An 18,328-nucleotide genomic window follows, 5' to 3' on the forward strand; every position below is an offset into this window, starting at 1 on the left:
TTTAGTTGGAATAGGGTCCAGTATGCAGCTTGAGGGTTTGGAGGCCATGATTATTTTCATCATTGTGTCAAGAGATATAGTACTAAAACACTTTAGTATCTCCCTTGATCCTAGGTCCTGGCAGAGTTGTGTAGACTCAGGACAATGGAGCTTTGGAGGAATACCCAGATTTAAAGAGGAATCTGTAATTTGCTTTCTAATGATCTTTTCCCTCAAAGAAGTTCATAAATGTATTACTGCTGAAGTGAAAGCCATCCTCCATTTGCGAAGGCTGCTTTTTAGTTAGCTTTGCGACAGTTTCAAAAATAAATTTTAAATGTCGATTGGTAAAAAGTTGACATAAAATCTAGTAGAAATATTATCTTTTAATATGCTGTGTACCATCTTCTGAGAAATAAAACAAGTCAGAAACATGATTAAGACAGACTGAGAACATCTTGCTATAAAGCACTTTTTTAATGCTATAAGGAAATGAATACATGAGTGAAAGGGTGACAAAGGTCATAGGTTACAATCTAATCATCAAACAGTTATATCTAGTAGCTGTAGGAGTAGTAGACAGTGCCTCTGTTTAGCTGGCAGGTCTCATTGTGTGTTCCTGGGCGGATGGTGATTCTGCAGGTTCCCATGTGGTGATCTAGTCCGACGACATCATCCCACACCTAATAATAATCTTCCTCCTCATTATATTCATAATAGATGGGATTTAAATAGTGCTTTTCCAGTGCTCAAAGCGCTTTGCATAGTAAGTTGGGAATCTCACCTCGATCGTCAGGACAGAGTTGGGAAGGATGTCAGCAAAGTTGAACTTGTCGGGCCAGACGGGGTTTTCCTGTTTCTCCAGAGTGTTGCTCTGGCCATGAAAGGATGAACCACACCACACCTAAGGAAGATAATGTTGTCAGTAGACTTTAAACTTGTTAAATTATTGTGCATCAAATAGTAAATGACTGTTAATGCATGTACAGTTGGCTCACTTGAATGAGGAACCAGTAAATGCATTTTATAATTCATTTTTAAAAATGTATTACGTCACCTAACAAATAAATGTCAGTGATTGGCTTGTTATGTTCACACATCACTGTAGCCTACTTGATATCCAAACAAATGACAGCTGACCGTCTACTGTTTGATTATTGCTGTGTCTGTTCTTTTGTGTTATGAAGTCTGTAACATTACTATACTTCTGTTTTATCACCCCCCCTGCCCGTCCCTCACTTTATATCAAAGATTTCTTAACTGACTGTTCTGGTTAAATAAAGTCACCTTGACGTAAGGGCTTGGTTTTATGAATAGCCATCGTTTCAGGTTGGCGGCACGAATATCATACACCCTGAGGGGGCCGCCATTCAGGTCACAGTGTACAAGAGCCAGGGTGCATAGCACCAGCAGTCCCAGGGACAGAGAGAGAGAGGCCATGGTTCACTGTCAGAGAGGAGAGGAAGGTATAAACATGTCCATAAGAGCTTGAAACTAACACTACAAACTGTATTCTTCCAGGAGTAAAAAAATGGATTTGAAAGATCAGGATATATTATCAGTGTTAAGAGATTAGTCAGTGGAAGAAGAGACACAGACAGAGAAATTAATGGAAGACAAGAACAATCCTGAATCAGCATAAATACAGGCTCTTATTCAATTGCAGCTATTGGCTCTCCAGAAGTGTTTGATTTCCACACTAGCTTAATAATCTCTTTAGGGATAGGGGGCAGCATTGGGAGGTTTGGATGAAAAGCGTGCCCAGAGTAAACTGCCTGTTACTCAGGCCCAGAAGCTAGAATATGCATATAATTCGTAGATTTGGATACAAAACACTAAAGTTACCAAACTGTTAACATAATGTCTGAGTATAACAGAACTCATATGGCATGCGAAAAATCCAACCAGGAAGTGGGAATTCTGAGGTTTGTAGTTTAAGTGAATGCCTATCGAATATCCAGTGTCAGTTGGGTCAGATTGCACTTAAAGCTTCCACTAGATGTCAGTCTTTAGAAGTTGTTTCAGGCTTCTATTGTGAAAGGGGAGCGAATAAGAGCACGCTAAGCAGATGGCCCAGGTGAATGCCTTTAGTTTAGTCACGTGACTGGCCGTGTGCTCCGTTCCCTTCTAATGAAAACAGCATTGGCCGTTTATTATAAATAGTCAATAATGTTTCAAACAGCCTAAGGATTGATTAGAAACATCGTTTGACATGTTTCTACACCCTCAAATGAAACCTTTTGATTACTGGACTAAACACGCAAACAAAAAAGGAGGTATTTGGACGTAAAGATGAACTTTATCAAACATTTATTGTCCAACATGGAGACCTGGGAGTGCCATCAGATGAAGAGCAAAGGTAAATGATTAAGTTTAATGCTATTGCTGACTTGTGACACCTCTCCTTGGTTGGAAAATGGCTGTATGGTTTTTGTGGCTAGGAGCTGACCTAACAATCACATGGTGTGCTTTCTGAAATCGGACACAGTGGTTGGATTAACAAGAACTTTCTTTAAAATGGTGTGTAATACTTGTATGTTTAAGGAGATCTGTTTAAATTTGGTGCCCTGCAGTGTCACTGGCTGTAGGCCAGGTGTTCCGCTAGCGGAGCCCCCTTCCCAGAAAGGTTAATCCTGGATGGAGGGAGATGACACTTGATATAGAAACTGTCAGTCCCATGATGTTACATTCAGTTCTGACAGCAAACCTGGCTGAGAAGTCATTCAGTGTACTCAACCAAACTGACAATTTCTATATCTGCTATTGTGCCAATCTAAATGCACTTTATTGGAAAGCCCCTCACTGTCTGCAATCGACTGAATCCCAGCCACAGTCTACAGATAAAAGGTAAGATGGTTGCCCACAGAGAGAGAGATGGAAGACTAAGATCGTCTTACCTGGATATTCTTGATCTGGACGTCTGTCTTTCTCTAGTCACCCAACTGCTGATGGTCTTTACTGTGCCATCTAGCTGTTTATAAAGATCTCAGCCCCCCCCACACACCCAGGTGGTATGATGACCCACAGGTGGTACGTAGGACTACTTAACTATACACATTACCCCATAATGACAAAGTGAAAACAGAGACTCTAAATTGAGCTCAGGTGCATTCTGTTTCCTTTGATCACCCTTGAGATGTTTCTACATCTTGATTGGAGTCCACCTGTGATAAATTCAGTTGATTGGACATGATTTGGAAAGGCACACCCCTGTCTACATAAAGTCCCGCAGTTGACAGTGCATGTCAGAGCAGAAATCAAGCCGTAAGATAGAATAAATTGTCCGTAGAGCTCTGAGACAGGATTGTGTTGACCATAAATCACATTTAAGATTCCTGGCACTGAGACCATACACCTTGACTTGAGAGAGAGATGTGGGGGTTAGTACCTTCATGGGAATGTTTTCTCTGTGCAATTATTTATGTCTGAGAGAGAGCGTGGGCTTTTTCTTTGGTGGGAGACACAAGCTGCTCTCTAAGGCCAGATAAGAACCAGACAACAAGTGATGGGAGGGGGGATACTGGAGTCACCTCTCCCTCTCCTTCCGAGCTTGTTCTGTCTCTTTCTCCATCTTCCTCTGGCTCTCTCTGCTCTTGCCTGGAAGTTTATTTGTACGATAACGGCGTGATTCTTTGATAACGCCAAGAGTAGGGGATATCCGTTGTGTGTGTCAGAAGGCGAGCAAGTTGGCAGCAGAAAACACGCACACACACGGCCGACGTGTCAATTACTGCCACTTCTGTGAGAGAAATAGGTCAATTAGAGAGATCTGTGGTTTGGTAGGGGTGACAGGCCTTGGGACATCACTATCACCAAGATTAATATATCAATCAGTTGTGTAATTACCCAATGGGCTGTCACCTTATTAACCTGTTTAGGATATGGGGCAGTATTTTCACGGCCGGTTAAAAAACGTACCCGATTTAATCTGGTTATTACTCCTGCCCAGAAACTAGAATATGCATAATTGTTTGATTTGGATAGAACACACCCTAAAGTTTCTAAAACTGTTTGAATGGTGTCTGAGTATAACAGAACTCATATGGCAGGCCAAAACCTGAGAAGATTCTAAACAGGAAGTGCCCTCTCTGACCATTTCTTGGCCTTCTATAGCCTCTTTATTGAATACAGAGGCTCTCTGCTGTAACGTGACATTTTCTAAGGCTCTCAGAAGGCGCCAGAATGTTGAATGATGACTCTGCAGTCCCTGGCTGAAAAACAGTAGCGCATTTGGATAGTGGTCGATCTGAGAACAATGAAACAGGCGCGCGTGAAGTCCATTTTACATTTTCAGTCTTTCAACGAAAACGACGTCTCCCGGTCGGAATATTATCGCTATTTTACGAGAAAAATTGCATAAAAATTAATTTTAAACAGCGTTTGACATGCTTCGAAGTACGGTAATGGAATATTTTGAATTTTTTTGTCACGATATGCGCCGGCGCGTCACCCTTCGGATAGTGTCTTGAACGCAAGAACTAACGCAGCTATTTGGATATAACTATGGATTATTTGGAACCAAACCAACATTTGTTGTTGAAGTAGAAGTCCTGGGAGTGCATTCTGACGAACAACAGCAAAGGTAATCCAATTTTTCTTATAGTAAATCTGAGTTTGGTGAGTGCCAAACTTGGTGGGTGTCAAAATAGCTAGCCTGTGATGGCCGGGCTATCTACTCAGAATATTGCAAAATGTGCTTTCACTGAAAAGCTATTTTAAAATCGGACACCGCGATTGCATGAAGGAGTTCTGTATCTATAATTATTAAAATAATTGTTCTGTGTTTTGTGAACGTTTATCGTGAGTAATTTAGTAAATTCACCGGAAGTGTTCGGTGGGAATGCTAGTTCTGAACGTCACATGCTAATGTAAAAAGCTTCTTTTTTTTTTTATATAAATATGAACTTGATTGAACAAAACATGCATGTCTTGTATAACATAATGTCCTAGGAGTGTCATCCGATGAAGATCAAAGGTTAGTGCTGCATTTAGCTGTGGTTTTGGTTTTTGTGACATTTATATGCCAGCTTGAAAAATGGGTGTGTGATTATTTCTGGCTGGGTACTCTCCTGACATAATCTAATGTTTTGCTTTCGTTGTAAAGCCTTTTTGAAATCGGACAGTGGGGTTAGTTAACCTGTTAGGGCTAGGGGGCAGCATTTGCACGGCTGGATAAAAAAAATGTACCCGATTTAATCTGGTTACTAATCCTACCCAGTAACTAGAATATGCATATACTTATTATATATGGATAGAAAACACTCTAAAGTTTCTAAAACTGTTTGAATGGTGTCTGTGAGTATAACAGAACTCATTTGGCAGGCAAAACCCTGAGACATTTTCTGACAGGAAGTGGATACCCGATGTGTTGTATTACCTTTAAACCTATGCCATTGAAAAACACAGGGGCTGAGGAATATTTTGGCACTTCCTATTGCTTCCACTAGATGTCACCAGCCTTTACAAAGTGTTTTGAGTCTTCTGGAGGGAGATCTGACCGAACAAGAGCCATGGAACGATGATGGCCCATTAGACACCTGGCGCGCGAGTTCATGTTGGGTACCCTCGTTCCAATACGTTATAAAAGAGTATGCATTCGTCCACCTTGAATATTATTCATGTTCTGGTTAAAAAAGGCCCTAATGATTTATGCTATACAACGTTTGACATGTTTGAACGAACGTAAATATATTTTTTCCCCTCGTTCATGAAGTGAAGTCCGGCGGGCTTAGATCATGTGCTAACAAGACGGAGATTTTTGGACATAAATGATGAGCTTTTTTGAACAAAACTACATTCGTTATGGACCTGTGATACCTGGAAGTGACATCTGATGAAGAGAATCAAAGGTAATGGATTATTTACATAGTATTTTCGATTTTAGATCTCCCCAACATGGCGGCTAGTCTGTATCGCAACGCGTATTTTTCTGGGCGCAGTGCTCAGATTATTGCAAAGTGTGATTTCCCAGTAAGGTTATTTTTAAATCTGGCAAGTTGATTGTGTTCAAGAGATGTAAATCTATAATTCTTTAAATGACAATATAATATTTTACCAATGTTTTCTAATTTTAATTATTTAATTTGTGATGCTGACTTGACTGCCGGTTATTGGAGGGAAACGATTTCCTCAACATCAATGCCATAGTAAAACGCTGTTTTTGGATATAAATATGAACTTGATAGAACTAAAAATGCATGCATTGTCTAACATAATGTCCTAGGAGTGTCATCTCATGGAGATTGTAAAAGGTTAGTGCATCATTTTAGCTTGTTTTATGGTTTTGGTGACGCCTGTCTTTGAATTGGCACAACATTACACACAACTCTTGTAAATGTACTGTCCTAACATACTCTAAATTTATGCTTTCGCCGTAAAACCTTTTTGAAATCGTAAAACGTGGTTAGATTAACCTGTTAGGGCTAGGGGGCAGCATTGACACGGCTGGATAAAAAACATACCCGATTTAATCTGGTTACCACTCCTACTCAGTAACTAGAATATGCATATACTTATTACATATGGATAGAAAACACCCTAAATTTTCTAAAACTGTTTGAATGGTGTCTGTGAGTATAACAGAACTCAAATGGCAGGTCAAAACCTGAGAGATTCCTTTACAGGAAGTGGCCTGTCTGACCATTTCTGGAACTTCTTTGCCATCTCTATCATTTACTAAGGATCTCTGCTCTAACGTGACACTTCCCACGTCGTCCATAGGCTCTCAGAGCCCGGGAAAAAAGAGAATGTCGTCATTCCAGCCCCAGGCTGAAACACATTATCGCCTTTCTCAAGTGGCCCATCAAGAGACACTAGCTTATGCGCGTGACCCCGACCGCCCCCGCCTTTGGGATTTTTTCCTCTGTTTGCCGAAAAGGAGATTCCCTGTCGGAATATTATCGCTTTTCTACGAGAAAAATGACGTAAAAATTGATTTTAAACAGCGGTTGACATGCTTCCACGTACGGCAATGGAATACTTTGAATTTTATTGTCAGGAATTGCGCCAAGCGCGCGACACTTCTTTACTATTTCGGATAGTGTCTGGAACGCACGAACAAAACGCCGCTATTCGGATATAACGATGGATTATTTTGGACCAAACCAACATTTGTTATTGAAGTAGACGTCCTGGGTGTGCATTCTGACGAAGACAACAAAAGGTAATGACATTTTTATAATAGTAAATATGATTATGGTGAGTGCTAAACTTGCCGGGTGTCTAAATAGCGAGCCCGTGATGCCTGGGCTATGTACTTAGAATATTGCAAAATGTGCTTTCACCAAAAAGCTATTTTAAAATCGGACATATCGAGTGCATAGAGGAGGTCTGTATCTATAATTCTTAAAATAATTGTTATGCTTTTTGTGAACGTTTATCGTGAGTAATTTAGTAAAATGTAAGCGAATTCCCCGTAAGTTTGCGGGGGGTATGCTAGTTCTGAACGTCACATGCTAATGTAAAAAGCTGGTTTTTGATATAAATATGAACTTGATTGAACAAAACATGCATGTATTGTATAACATAATGTCCTAGGGTTGTCATCTGATGAAGATCATCAAAGGTGAGTGCTGCATTTAGCTGTCTTCTGGGTTTTGGTGACATTATATGCTGGCTTGAAAAATGGGTGTCTGATTATTTCTGGCTTGGTACTCTGCTGACATAATCTAATGTTTTGCTTTCGTTGTAAAGCCTTTTTGAAATCGGACAGTGTGGTTAGATTAACGAGAGTCTTATCTTTAAATGGCTGTAAAATAGTCATATGTTTGAGAAATTGAAGTAATAGGATTTTGAAGATTTTGAAAATCGCGCCACAGGCTGGCAGTGGATGTTACGTAGGTGGGACGAATTCGTCCCGCCGGTCCCATAGAGGTTAAGGAGATGTTTATCTTTCAAAGGGTGTAAAATAGTTGTATGTTTGAAAAATTTGAATTTTGACATTTATTTGGATTCAAATTTGCCGCTCTTGAAATGCACCTGCTGTTGATGGAGTGCACCACGGGTGGGACGCCTGCGTCCCACCTAGCCCATAGAGGATAAAGGAGAGTCTTGTCTTTAAAATGGTGTAAAATAGTCATATGTTTGAAAAATGGAAGAGTTCGGATTTTCGAGGAGTTTGTAATTCGCGCCACGCCCTATCATTGGATATTGGAGCGGTGTTCCGCTAGCGGAACATCTAGATGTAAGAGGTTAAAAACACCCTAAAGATTGACGCTATACATCGTTTGACATGTTTCTACGAATATAAATAAAACTTTTTTTGACTTTTCGTCGTGCCATTTTCCACGCTCTTCCATCATTTGGAGTAGTAGGCAGAACGCGCCAACAAAAAGGAGGTTTTTGGGCATAAATGATGGACTTTATTGCACAAAACAACATTTATTGTGGACCTGGGAGTGCCTTCTGACGAAGATCAAAGGTAATGCAATATTTATGTTTCTGAGATTTGTTGACGCCACAAAATGGCGGGTTTGGTTTCGTGTCTGAACGCTGTACTCAGATTATTGCAAAGTGTGCTTACATTTAAAAAAAAATCTAACACAGCGGTTGTATTAAGGATAAGTTTATCTGTAATTCTTTAAATAACAGTTGTTTATTTTATCCTCGTTTATGATGAGTATTTCTATAAATTGATGTGCTCATTCACCGGAAGTTTTGGGAGGCAATACATTTCTGAACATTACACGCCAATGTGAAATGGGGTTTTTGGATATAAATATGAACTTTATCGAGGAAAAAATACATGTATTGTGTAACATGAAGTCCTATGAGTGCCATCTGATGTAGATCATCAAAGGTTAGTTCTTAATTTTAGCTGTATTTCTGGTTTTCGTGACGCCTCTCCTTGCTTGGAAAATGGCTGTGCGTTTTTTTTGTGTTGGTGCTATCCTAGCATAATCTAATGTTTTGCATAAAGCCTTTTTGAAATCGGACAATGTGGTTGGATTAACGAGAAGTGTATCTTTAAAATGGGATACCGTCCTACCTACCCTAGAGAGGTTATTAAGGGACAGTCATGTCGAGTTTGTTTCATTTGGTGATCTCATGAAGGGCAGAACACACATTACTGTGTCTTTGGTTGTGTCAACTTTTCAATGATGGGGTTTACATCTAAATGCTGTGTAACGTATGTGATTACATATGAAACTATTTGTGAAAATATTAAATGTGATGTTAGCCTTCTAAATGAAAATATGGATTTTCATAATGTTTAAAACCTCTTACATCTAGACGTTCCGCTAGCGGAACACCTGCTCCAATATCCAATGATGGGCGTGGCGCGAAATACAAATTCCTCTAAAATCCGAAAACTTCCATTTTTCAAACATATGACTATTTTACAGCATTTTAAAGACAAGACTCTCGTTAATCTAAACACACTGTCCGATTTCAAAAAGGCTTTACAACGAAAGCAAAACATTAGATTATGTCAGCCGAGTACCCAGCCAGAAATAATCAGACACCCATTTTTCAAGCTAGCATATAATGTCACAAAAACCCAGAAGACAGCTAAATGCAGCACTAACCTTTGATCTTCATCAGATGACACACCTAGGACATTATGTTATACAATACATGCATGTTTTGTTCAATCAAGTTCATATTTATATCAAAAAACAGCTTTTTACATTAGCATGTGACGTTCAGAACTAGCATACCCCCCGCAAACTTCCGGGGAATTTACTAACAATTTACTAAATTACTCACGATAAACGTTCACAAAAAGCATAACAATTATTTTAAGAATTATAGATACAGAACTCCTCTATGCACTCGATATGTCCGATTTTAAAATAGCTTTTTGGTGAAAGCACATTTTGCAATATTCTAAGTACATAGCCCAGGCATCACGGGCTAGCTATTTAGACACCCGGCAAGTTTAGCACTCACCAATATCAGCTTTACTATTATAAAAGTTTGATTACCTTTTGTTGTCTTCGTCAGAATGCACTCCCAGGACTGCTACTTCAATAACAAATGTTGGTTTGGTCCAAAATAATCCATCGTTATATCCGAATAGCGGCGTTTTGTTTGTGCGTTCCAGAAACTATCCAAAATGGTAAATCAGGGTCGCACGCATGGCGCATTTCGTGACAAAAAAATTCTAAATATTCCATTACCGTACTTCGAAGCATGTCAACCGCTGTTTAAAATACATTTTTATGCAATTTATCTCGTAAAAAAGCGATAATATTCCGACCGGGAATCTCCTTTTTGGTAAACAGAGGAAAAAACAGAAAGACGGGGGCGGCCAGTGCACGCGCCTAAGCCCACTGTCCCTTGATCGGCCACTTGAGAAAGGCGATAATGTGTTTCATCCTGGGGCTGGAATGACGACATTCAGGTTTTTCCCGGGCTCTGAGAGCCTATTGGAGCCGCGGGAAGTGTCACGTTACCGCAGAGATCCTAAGTTTTGGAATGAGATGTCAAAGAAAGACAATAAATGGTCAAACAGGCCACTTCCTGTAAAGGAATCTCTCAGGTTTTGACCTGCCATTTGAGTTCTGTTATACTCAGACACCATTCAAACAGTTTTAGAAACTTTGGAGTGATTTCTATCCAAAGCTAATAATTATATGCATATTCTAGTTTCTGGGCAGGAGTAATAATCAGATTAAATCGGGTACGTTTTTTATCCAGCCGTGAAAATACTGCCCCCTAGCCATAACAGGTTAAATACTTTTAGTCTGGTAAACGCAGCCGATCTAAGAACAGTTCCGAATGGTACTCTGAAGTGTCCATTATAACTTTGACAGACTGTGACTCTTAAGGGACGCAACCAGAGACTTTTCTGTCACTCTCCAGCAGAAGGACCGGCGACCACAGAGAAGACATATGCTCATAAATATGTAAATTGCAACTTATTTTCAAATGAGTGGTTGTTCATATTCAAAGCAATTTCTATGAGTGTAGTTATCAAGTATGAGTTTCCCACTATTGAGCGGTCCCCACCGCCTTTCCTTTGTCTACCAAGCTGTCATATCGGTTTCGTCCGCTAGGGACATTTCCTTTGTATCATGCAGTTAAACTTGTGTTAACTAATTGTGGGAGTGTTTATGTAATTCTTTGATTTGATTAGTTCGTAAATAATTAAACCGATTTTGTATATCGCTGATTCAAGATCTATGCTAGGGTTGGTGCAGACATCCAAGGGTTTGCGACATTCAGAATATGACATGAGGTGATGATACATCAATAGGTGACAGTAATCGATAAGATATTTTCATATCTGAAGAGTTAATTCGGGAAAAAGAGACACTTTAAATATTTTCCCGTGGTGCCCCGACTTCCTAGTCAATTAAATGTACATGATTAGTTTAATCACGTAATAAAATTACACAGAGAATAATATACAGTCTTCACATTTAATGATAGTCAACGACAGTATACAATTTTTGTGCTTAAACCTGAGCATAATATACCTTTTTGTTATTCTAAGGTTTGGCCTTCTTTCATAATCAGCATTTCAGATAAATACAACATTTCCCCATGTTGATAATTAAGTCCTTATGCTATCTTAAGGATCCAACCTGGGATGACATGGTGGGAAGCTAAGCTGCAGCATCACCATCAGCATGGGAACCCACAACGTCAGGGAACCATCTGTTATACTTACAGTTACATATGACCCCCCCCCCCCCCCCCCCCCGAAAGCCAAGTCAACAAACAGATTACCGACCATTTCGAATCCCACCGTACCTTCTCCGCTATGCAATCTGGTTTCCGAGCTGGTCATGGGTGCACCTCAGCCACGCTCAAGGTCCTAAACGACATCATAACCGCCATCGATAAGAGACATTACTGTGCAGCCTTATTCATCGACCTGGCCAAGGCTTTCAACTCTGTCAATCACCACATTCTTATTGGCAGACTCGACAGCCTTGGTTTCTCAAATGATTGCCTCGCCTGGTTTACCAACTACTTCTCTGATAGAGTTCAGTGTGTCAAATCGGAGGGCCTGTTGTCCGGACCTCTGGCAGCCTCTATGGGTGTGACACAGGGTTCAATTCTCGGGCCGACTCTCTTCTCTGTATACATCAATGATGTTGCTCTTGCTGCTGGTGATTCTCTGATCCACATCTACGCAGACGACACCATTCTGTATACTTCTGGCCCTTCTTTGGACACTGTGTTAACTAACCTCCAGATGAGCTTCAATGCCATACAACTCTCCTTCCATGGCCTCCAACTGCTCTTAAAACGCAGGTAAAACTAAATGCATGCTATTCAATCGATCACTGCCCGCACCTGATCGCCCGTCCAGCATCACTACTCTGGACGGCTCTGACGTAGAATACGTGGACAACTACAAATACCTGGGTGTCTGGTTAGACTGTAAACTCTCCTTCCAGACTCACATTAAGCATCTCCAATCCAAAATTAAATCTAGAATCGGCTTCCTATATCACAACAAAGCAGCCTTCACTCATGCTGCCAAACACACCCTCGTAAAACTGACCATCCTACCGATCCTCGACTTCGGTGATGTCATTTATAAAATAGCCTCCAACACTCTGCTCAACAAACTGGATGCAGTCTATCACAGTGCCATCCGTTTTGTCACCAAAGCCCCATACACTACCCACCATTGCAACCTGTACGCTCTCGTTGGTTGGCCCTCGCTTCATACTCGTCGCCAAACCCACTGGCTATCTACAAGTCGCTGCTAGGTAAAGCCCCGCCTTATCTCAGCTCACTGGTCACCATAGCAGCACCCACTCGTAGCACGCGTTCCAGCAGGTATATCTCACTGGTCACCCCCAAAGCCAATTCCTCCTTTGGTCGTCTTTCCTTCCAGTTCTCTGCTGCCAATGACTGGAACGAACGAATCTCTGAAGTTGGAGACTATCTCCCTCAATAGCTTTAAGCACCAGCTGTCATAGCAGCTCACAGATCACTACACTTTTTACATAGCCCATCTGTAAACAGCCCATCTATCTACCTACCTCATCCCCATACTGTATTTATTTATTTATTTATTTATCTTGCTCCTTTGCTCCCCAGTATCTCTACTTGCACATTCATCTTCTGCACATCTACCATTGCAGTGTTTAATTGCAATATAGTACTTACTTCGCCACCATGGCCTATTTATTGCCTTAACTTACCTCATTTGCACTCACTGTATATAGACATTTTGTTCTACTGTATTTTTTTTATTTTGTTTTATTCCATGTGTAACTCTGTGCGGTTGTATGTGTCGAATTGCTACGCTTTATCTTGGCCAGGTCGCAGTTGCAAATGACAACTTGTTCTCAACTAGTCTACCTGGTTAAATAAAGGTGAAATAAATGAGCAACAACAACAAAAATATGACTTCATCACACCAGATGGGGGCGCTGTTGTATAGAGAACTGCTGGCTAGGATTCCAAAGCTTCTCAGAGTAGGACTAATGAGCTAGGTGGTCAGTGTTGCCTTTCAAACAGTGGTGTAAAATACTTCAGTAAAAAAATACTTTAAAGTACTACTTAAGTAGTTATTTTGAGCATCTGTACTGTACTTTACTATTCATATTTTTTACAACTTTCACTTCACTACATTCCTAAAGAAAATAATGTATTTTTTACTCCATGCATTTTCCCTGACACCCCAAAGTACTGATTAAATGTTGAATGCTTAGCAGCACAGGGAAATGGTCAAATTCACACACTTATCAAGATAACTTATCCCCACTGCCTCTGCTCTGGTGTACTCACTAAAGACAAATGTTTATTTGTAAATGATGTCTGAGTTTTAGAGTGTGCCCCTGGCTATCCCAAAAATACATATAAATTGTGCCGTCCATCTGGTTGGCTTGATATATTGAGTTTGAGTTTTTTATTTTTACAGGGACAGTGCACATTAATCAACGTTTCAGTAAAAGTGCCGGTTTTAGCCAGCCGGCTAATTTTCAACCGCAGTCCCTGGGCAGGTTATTAAAAACAATTACAATATAGACAATCATTGAACAGTGAGCACACGCAGAGCAACATAGGACAAGCAAGACATAGCATACAGACAGAGCAACATAGGACAAGCAAGATGTAGCATACAGACAGAGCAACATAGGACAAGCAAGACGTAGCATACAGACAGAGAAACATAGAACAAAAAGCAACAAGACAAAATCCATAAGAGCAACAAAGTGTTTCCACACCTCACAAGCTACAGACAACAGACAACATGGAAAGCGGCAATACACAGCTAGGGATTATGTTCACAAGTCTGATTGACCTTTAGCCATGTCTTCATGCATTTTGTGAAAGTGTGATATGTGGTGCAGTTATGTGTGTCTGATGGCAGTGTATTCCAGGCATGGGAAGCTCTCACAGAGAAAGCAGATTTACTAAAGGTGCTTTTCCTTAAGGGAACTATACAGTCACCTCTCATGGCAGACCTTGTGGATCTGCTGCCATGTGTTTGGGTTTTCTGTTTTACAAAAATACTGAGTGGAGGAGGAGCTAGGCCATTTAGGATCTTGAATACAAGACATGCGTCGGTGTATTGCACAAGATTTTCCCAACTCAGGAGCTCATGCTTTCTGAGGATGTAACAGTGATGATGGCTATTGGGCTTTCTATCGAGCACTTTGAGAGCCTGTTTGTAGACAGACTGAATAGGTTTTAATGTTGTATAGCAAGCTTGGGTCCAACTAGTCAAGCAGTATGTTAAGTGGGGGAGTATCATCGATTTGAAATACAGTTTTGCTACCTCTGTGGTCAAACAATTTCGTATAAATCGGAAATGAGCTAGGTTGAATTTGGTTATTTGAATTACTTTTTTCACATGCTTTTTAAAAGAGAGGTTGGAATCAAGTATGATTCCAAGGTACTTAAAATCAGATACCACCTGGAGCTTCTCCCCTGACACATAGACATCTGGCTCAGTAGCATCTGTTGCCCTCTTTGTGAAGAACATGCAAACTGTTTTTTTCACATTGAGATGCAAACACGAGTCACTGAGCCACTTTGTAACCTGGACCATTACAGTAGTGAGTTCTTGTGCAGCTTGTTGTTTGCTCTTTGCATGCACATATCACTGTATCATCTGCATACATTTGAACTTCAGACCCAGTGCAGACGGAAGGCAGATCATTAATGTACAGGCTGAACAGGAGGGGCCCCAGTATTGACCCTTGGGGCATGCCCACATCATAGCTAAGAGTGGGCGACAGCTCATTGCTCACTCTGACACACTGAGTTCTGCCTTCAAGGTATGATTTCATCCATCTCAAGGCATCGGGGCAAAAGTTGAACTTGGACAATTTTGTGATGAGAATCTCATGGTTAACAGTATCGAAAGCCTTCCTTAGGTCCAGAAACACAGCCCCAACAACGCCCCCTTTGTCCATCTTGGACTTCACATTTTCCAGAAGAAAGCAGTTGGCCGTTTCTGTGGAGTGTTTCGCTCTGAAGCCAAACTGCATGGAGTGTAATGTGAAGGGGCTGTTGTTGAGGTGGGAAATCAGTTGTTCTGCTACACACTTTTCAACAACCTTCGACACTACAGGTAGTATACTAATGGGCCTGTAGTTACTCACATCAGCAGGGTCGCCCGATTTAAAGATGGCCGTTATTATGGCTGACTTCCATACCCTTGGAAACACCCCCAGACCAATAGATGTGTTGGTGACCTTAGTAATGGGGCCAATGAGTGACTGTCGTTTTTAAGAAAGGTAGAGTCCAGCCCAAACACATCTTTGGATTTAGAGTTCTTTAGTGAGCTAATCACCTTGTTCACCTTTGACTCAGAAACCTCCCTTATGATGAAGACAGGTTGAGCGTCATTCACTAGCACTGAGCCCAATAAACCAGTGGAGGGGTTCTGTGTCAGTACCTTGACAGAGTCAATAAAGTAGGAATTGAAGGCTATTGCTATTTCAACTGCATCCTGTGTTAGATTGTTATTCACCATGATTTCTAGTCATTTTGCGGTGTTACTATTGTCTTTCCCTGTTAACTTTTTTAGATTCTCCCAGATCAATTTAGAATTTCCCTTTGCCTCACCAATTATGTTAATAAAAAAGTTTGCCTTGGCCTGTCTGATTTCTTTCATCACCTTATTTCTCAACATGGTAAACCTACGTCTGTCATGCTATAAGGAATAAGAAATGATTTATACTTTTGATACTTCAGTATGTTTCAGAAATTACATTTACTTTGATGCATAAGTATATTTTAAACCAAATACCTTTAGACTTTTACTCAAGAAGTATTTTACTGCGCGACTTTCGCTTTTACTTCAGTCTTTTTATATTAAGGCATCTTTACTTTTGTTCAAGTATGACAATTGAGTACTTTTTCCACCACTGCTTTCAGATCAGCGGAGACCTGTCCCTTATTCATAAAGTGTTGCAGATTAGGAGTGCTGATCAAAGATCAGGTTTTCCCAGTCCAGAACAATCTGCTTCAATATGATCTAAAAAGTCAAACTGTTATGAACACGCTTCATGAATACGGGTCTAGATCAGGAACCGTGTCCACAAAGCACCTCAGAGTAGAGACTGCTTTCCAACATCAGGTGGTTTCTGTTGACTATCTAATGGAGGTTCTTGAACAGGAAAACATCTGAGAGCAGAGCATTACATTTACATTTTAGTCATTCAGCAGACGTTCTCATTCAGAACGACTTACAGAGGACAGACTTTTGCCCAAATGAGAATCTCCCAGTGAATAAAATAGATCTCAGTAACCGGGAAACTAATGAGTGGTCGAGAGGTTGAGTAGAGTGTTACAGTTTTTCCCAATTGCTAAAACACAATTTTGCAAACTAGGCTGGTTTTATCAAAATACTTAACAAAACCACACACCCAAACTGCAAAATGAAGCACTGCAACCAAAACAACATATAGCATTATCAAAATCAAACGTTTGCACGAAATGGCACACACTTCATTCATATTACCAGATTTTTGTCTAACCAACTACACACTGTTGGGCATAATGAAAAGCACTCTCATCTTTAGTATGCTTTGCTATAATACTAAAATAGTTCAAATTGTAGAAAATTCTTCAGATGCACAGAAATATTTGCAGATACACACACATGCTGTTGAAACATTTTATTTTTCACCAACCAAGTCAGTGCAACGTATGCACAGCAGATATATTTACATTAGACTGAACAAAAATATGCTCACAAAAAAAAACAGTAAACTGAAAAAGAAAATTGCAGAAAAATGTGCAGAAAAAATATATAGAAAAAAAAATAAGAGTCAAGAAAAATAATTAGGCAGCATCTTGCCGCACAGCTGGATCTGGCCACAACGCCTCGTCCACATAACAGGCAATATCTTCCCTTGCCAGACATCGAGGGAAGAAGCGCCTTGAGTGACTTATCCATCCCTGAATCGCACCCACATCAGTCTCATCACATGCCTCTTCCATAGCCTGCACAAGAGGCATGCGCACAAAAGGCTGCCGGTCGTATACCTTCCACCGCCATGCCGAAAATAACTCTTCTATGGGGTTCAGAAATGGTGAGTATGGTGGGAGGTATTGCACGAGAAATGGTGGGTGGTCAGCAAACCAGTTTTGGACTGGGGCTGCACGATGAAAGCTCACGTTGTCCCATACTACAACGTGCTGGGTTCTTGATGGTCTGCATCATTCATACGCTCTGGTGGTATGAGAATGTTGTGGAGTCTGTCCAGAAATGTGAGAATATGGGCTGTGTTGTATGGTCCAAGGTTGGCATGACGGTGGAGGACACAATGCGTATTGGAGATGGCAGCGCACATTGTGATGTTCCCACCACATTGGCCAGGAACATCGATAATGGCTCTGTGGCCAATGACGTTTCTCCCTCTTCTGGTCTTTGCTAGGTTGAACCCAGCCTCATCTATAAAGATGAACTCATGTGGGATTGCATAAGCATCCATTTCCAGTACTCCCTGAAAACAAAAGCAGTCAATATGGTGTTATCCAGTACACTGGGAAACAATGTTGCGTGTAGTGCAGTCAATTTTTTACATTTTAGTCATTTAGCAGATTCTCTTATCCAGAGCGACTTACAGTAGTGAATGCATACATTTCATACATTTTTTTTCTTCCATACTGGTCCCCCGTGGGAATTGAACCCACAACCCTGGCGTTGCAAACACCATGCTCTACCAACTGAGCCACTATGGGGTGTACTACATAGTGTGAAAGAAATTTTGGTTACATACCTGTACTCCAGTAAAACGGCTCAAGTTGGGCTGCACTCTCTGTCCAGCCTCTCGCATTGTCAGCCCATGGTTGATGACATGATCAGCTAAGGTTGCTCTGATTTCATTTGAAAGTTGTTGTCTTCTTTGGCCATGAACTCCTCTACCAGCTCTACCCCTACCTCTCACTCTTCCTCCCCCTCTCATTCTAACCCTCCCTC

The 18,328-nt window shown here is 40.7% G+C and overlaps 1 protein-coding gene across 1 annotated transcript; it reads right to left on the reverse strand.

The window, feature by feature from the left end:
• Positions 1-390: 390 nt before the first annotated feature.
• Positions 391-2,990, reverse strand: LOC145860830 (perforin-1-like). The gene is made up of 4 exons (XM_082961518.1): positions 2,877-2,990; positions 1,267-1,425; positions 764-883; positions 391-662 (listed from the first exon to the last, which is right to left on the reverse strand). The coding sequence occupies exons 2-4, from the start codon at positions 1,417-1,419 to the stop codon at positions 537-539; spliced, it is 399 nt and encodes a 132-aa protein (XP_082817644.1). The 5' UTR covers positions 1,420-1,425; positions 2,877-2,990; the 3' UTR covers positions 391-536.
• Positions 2,991-18,328: the final 15,338 nt, after the last annotated feature.

Source organism: Salmo salar, chromosome 15, assembly GCF_965601325.2.
Source record: "Salmo salar chromosome 15, fSalSal1, whole genome shotgun sequence".
Lineage (NCBI taxonomy): Eukaryota > Metazoa > Chordata > Actinopteri > Salmoniformes > Salmonidae > Salmo > Salmo salar.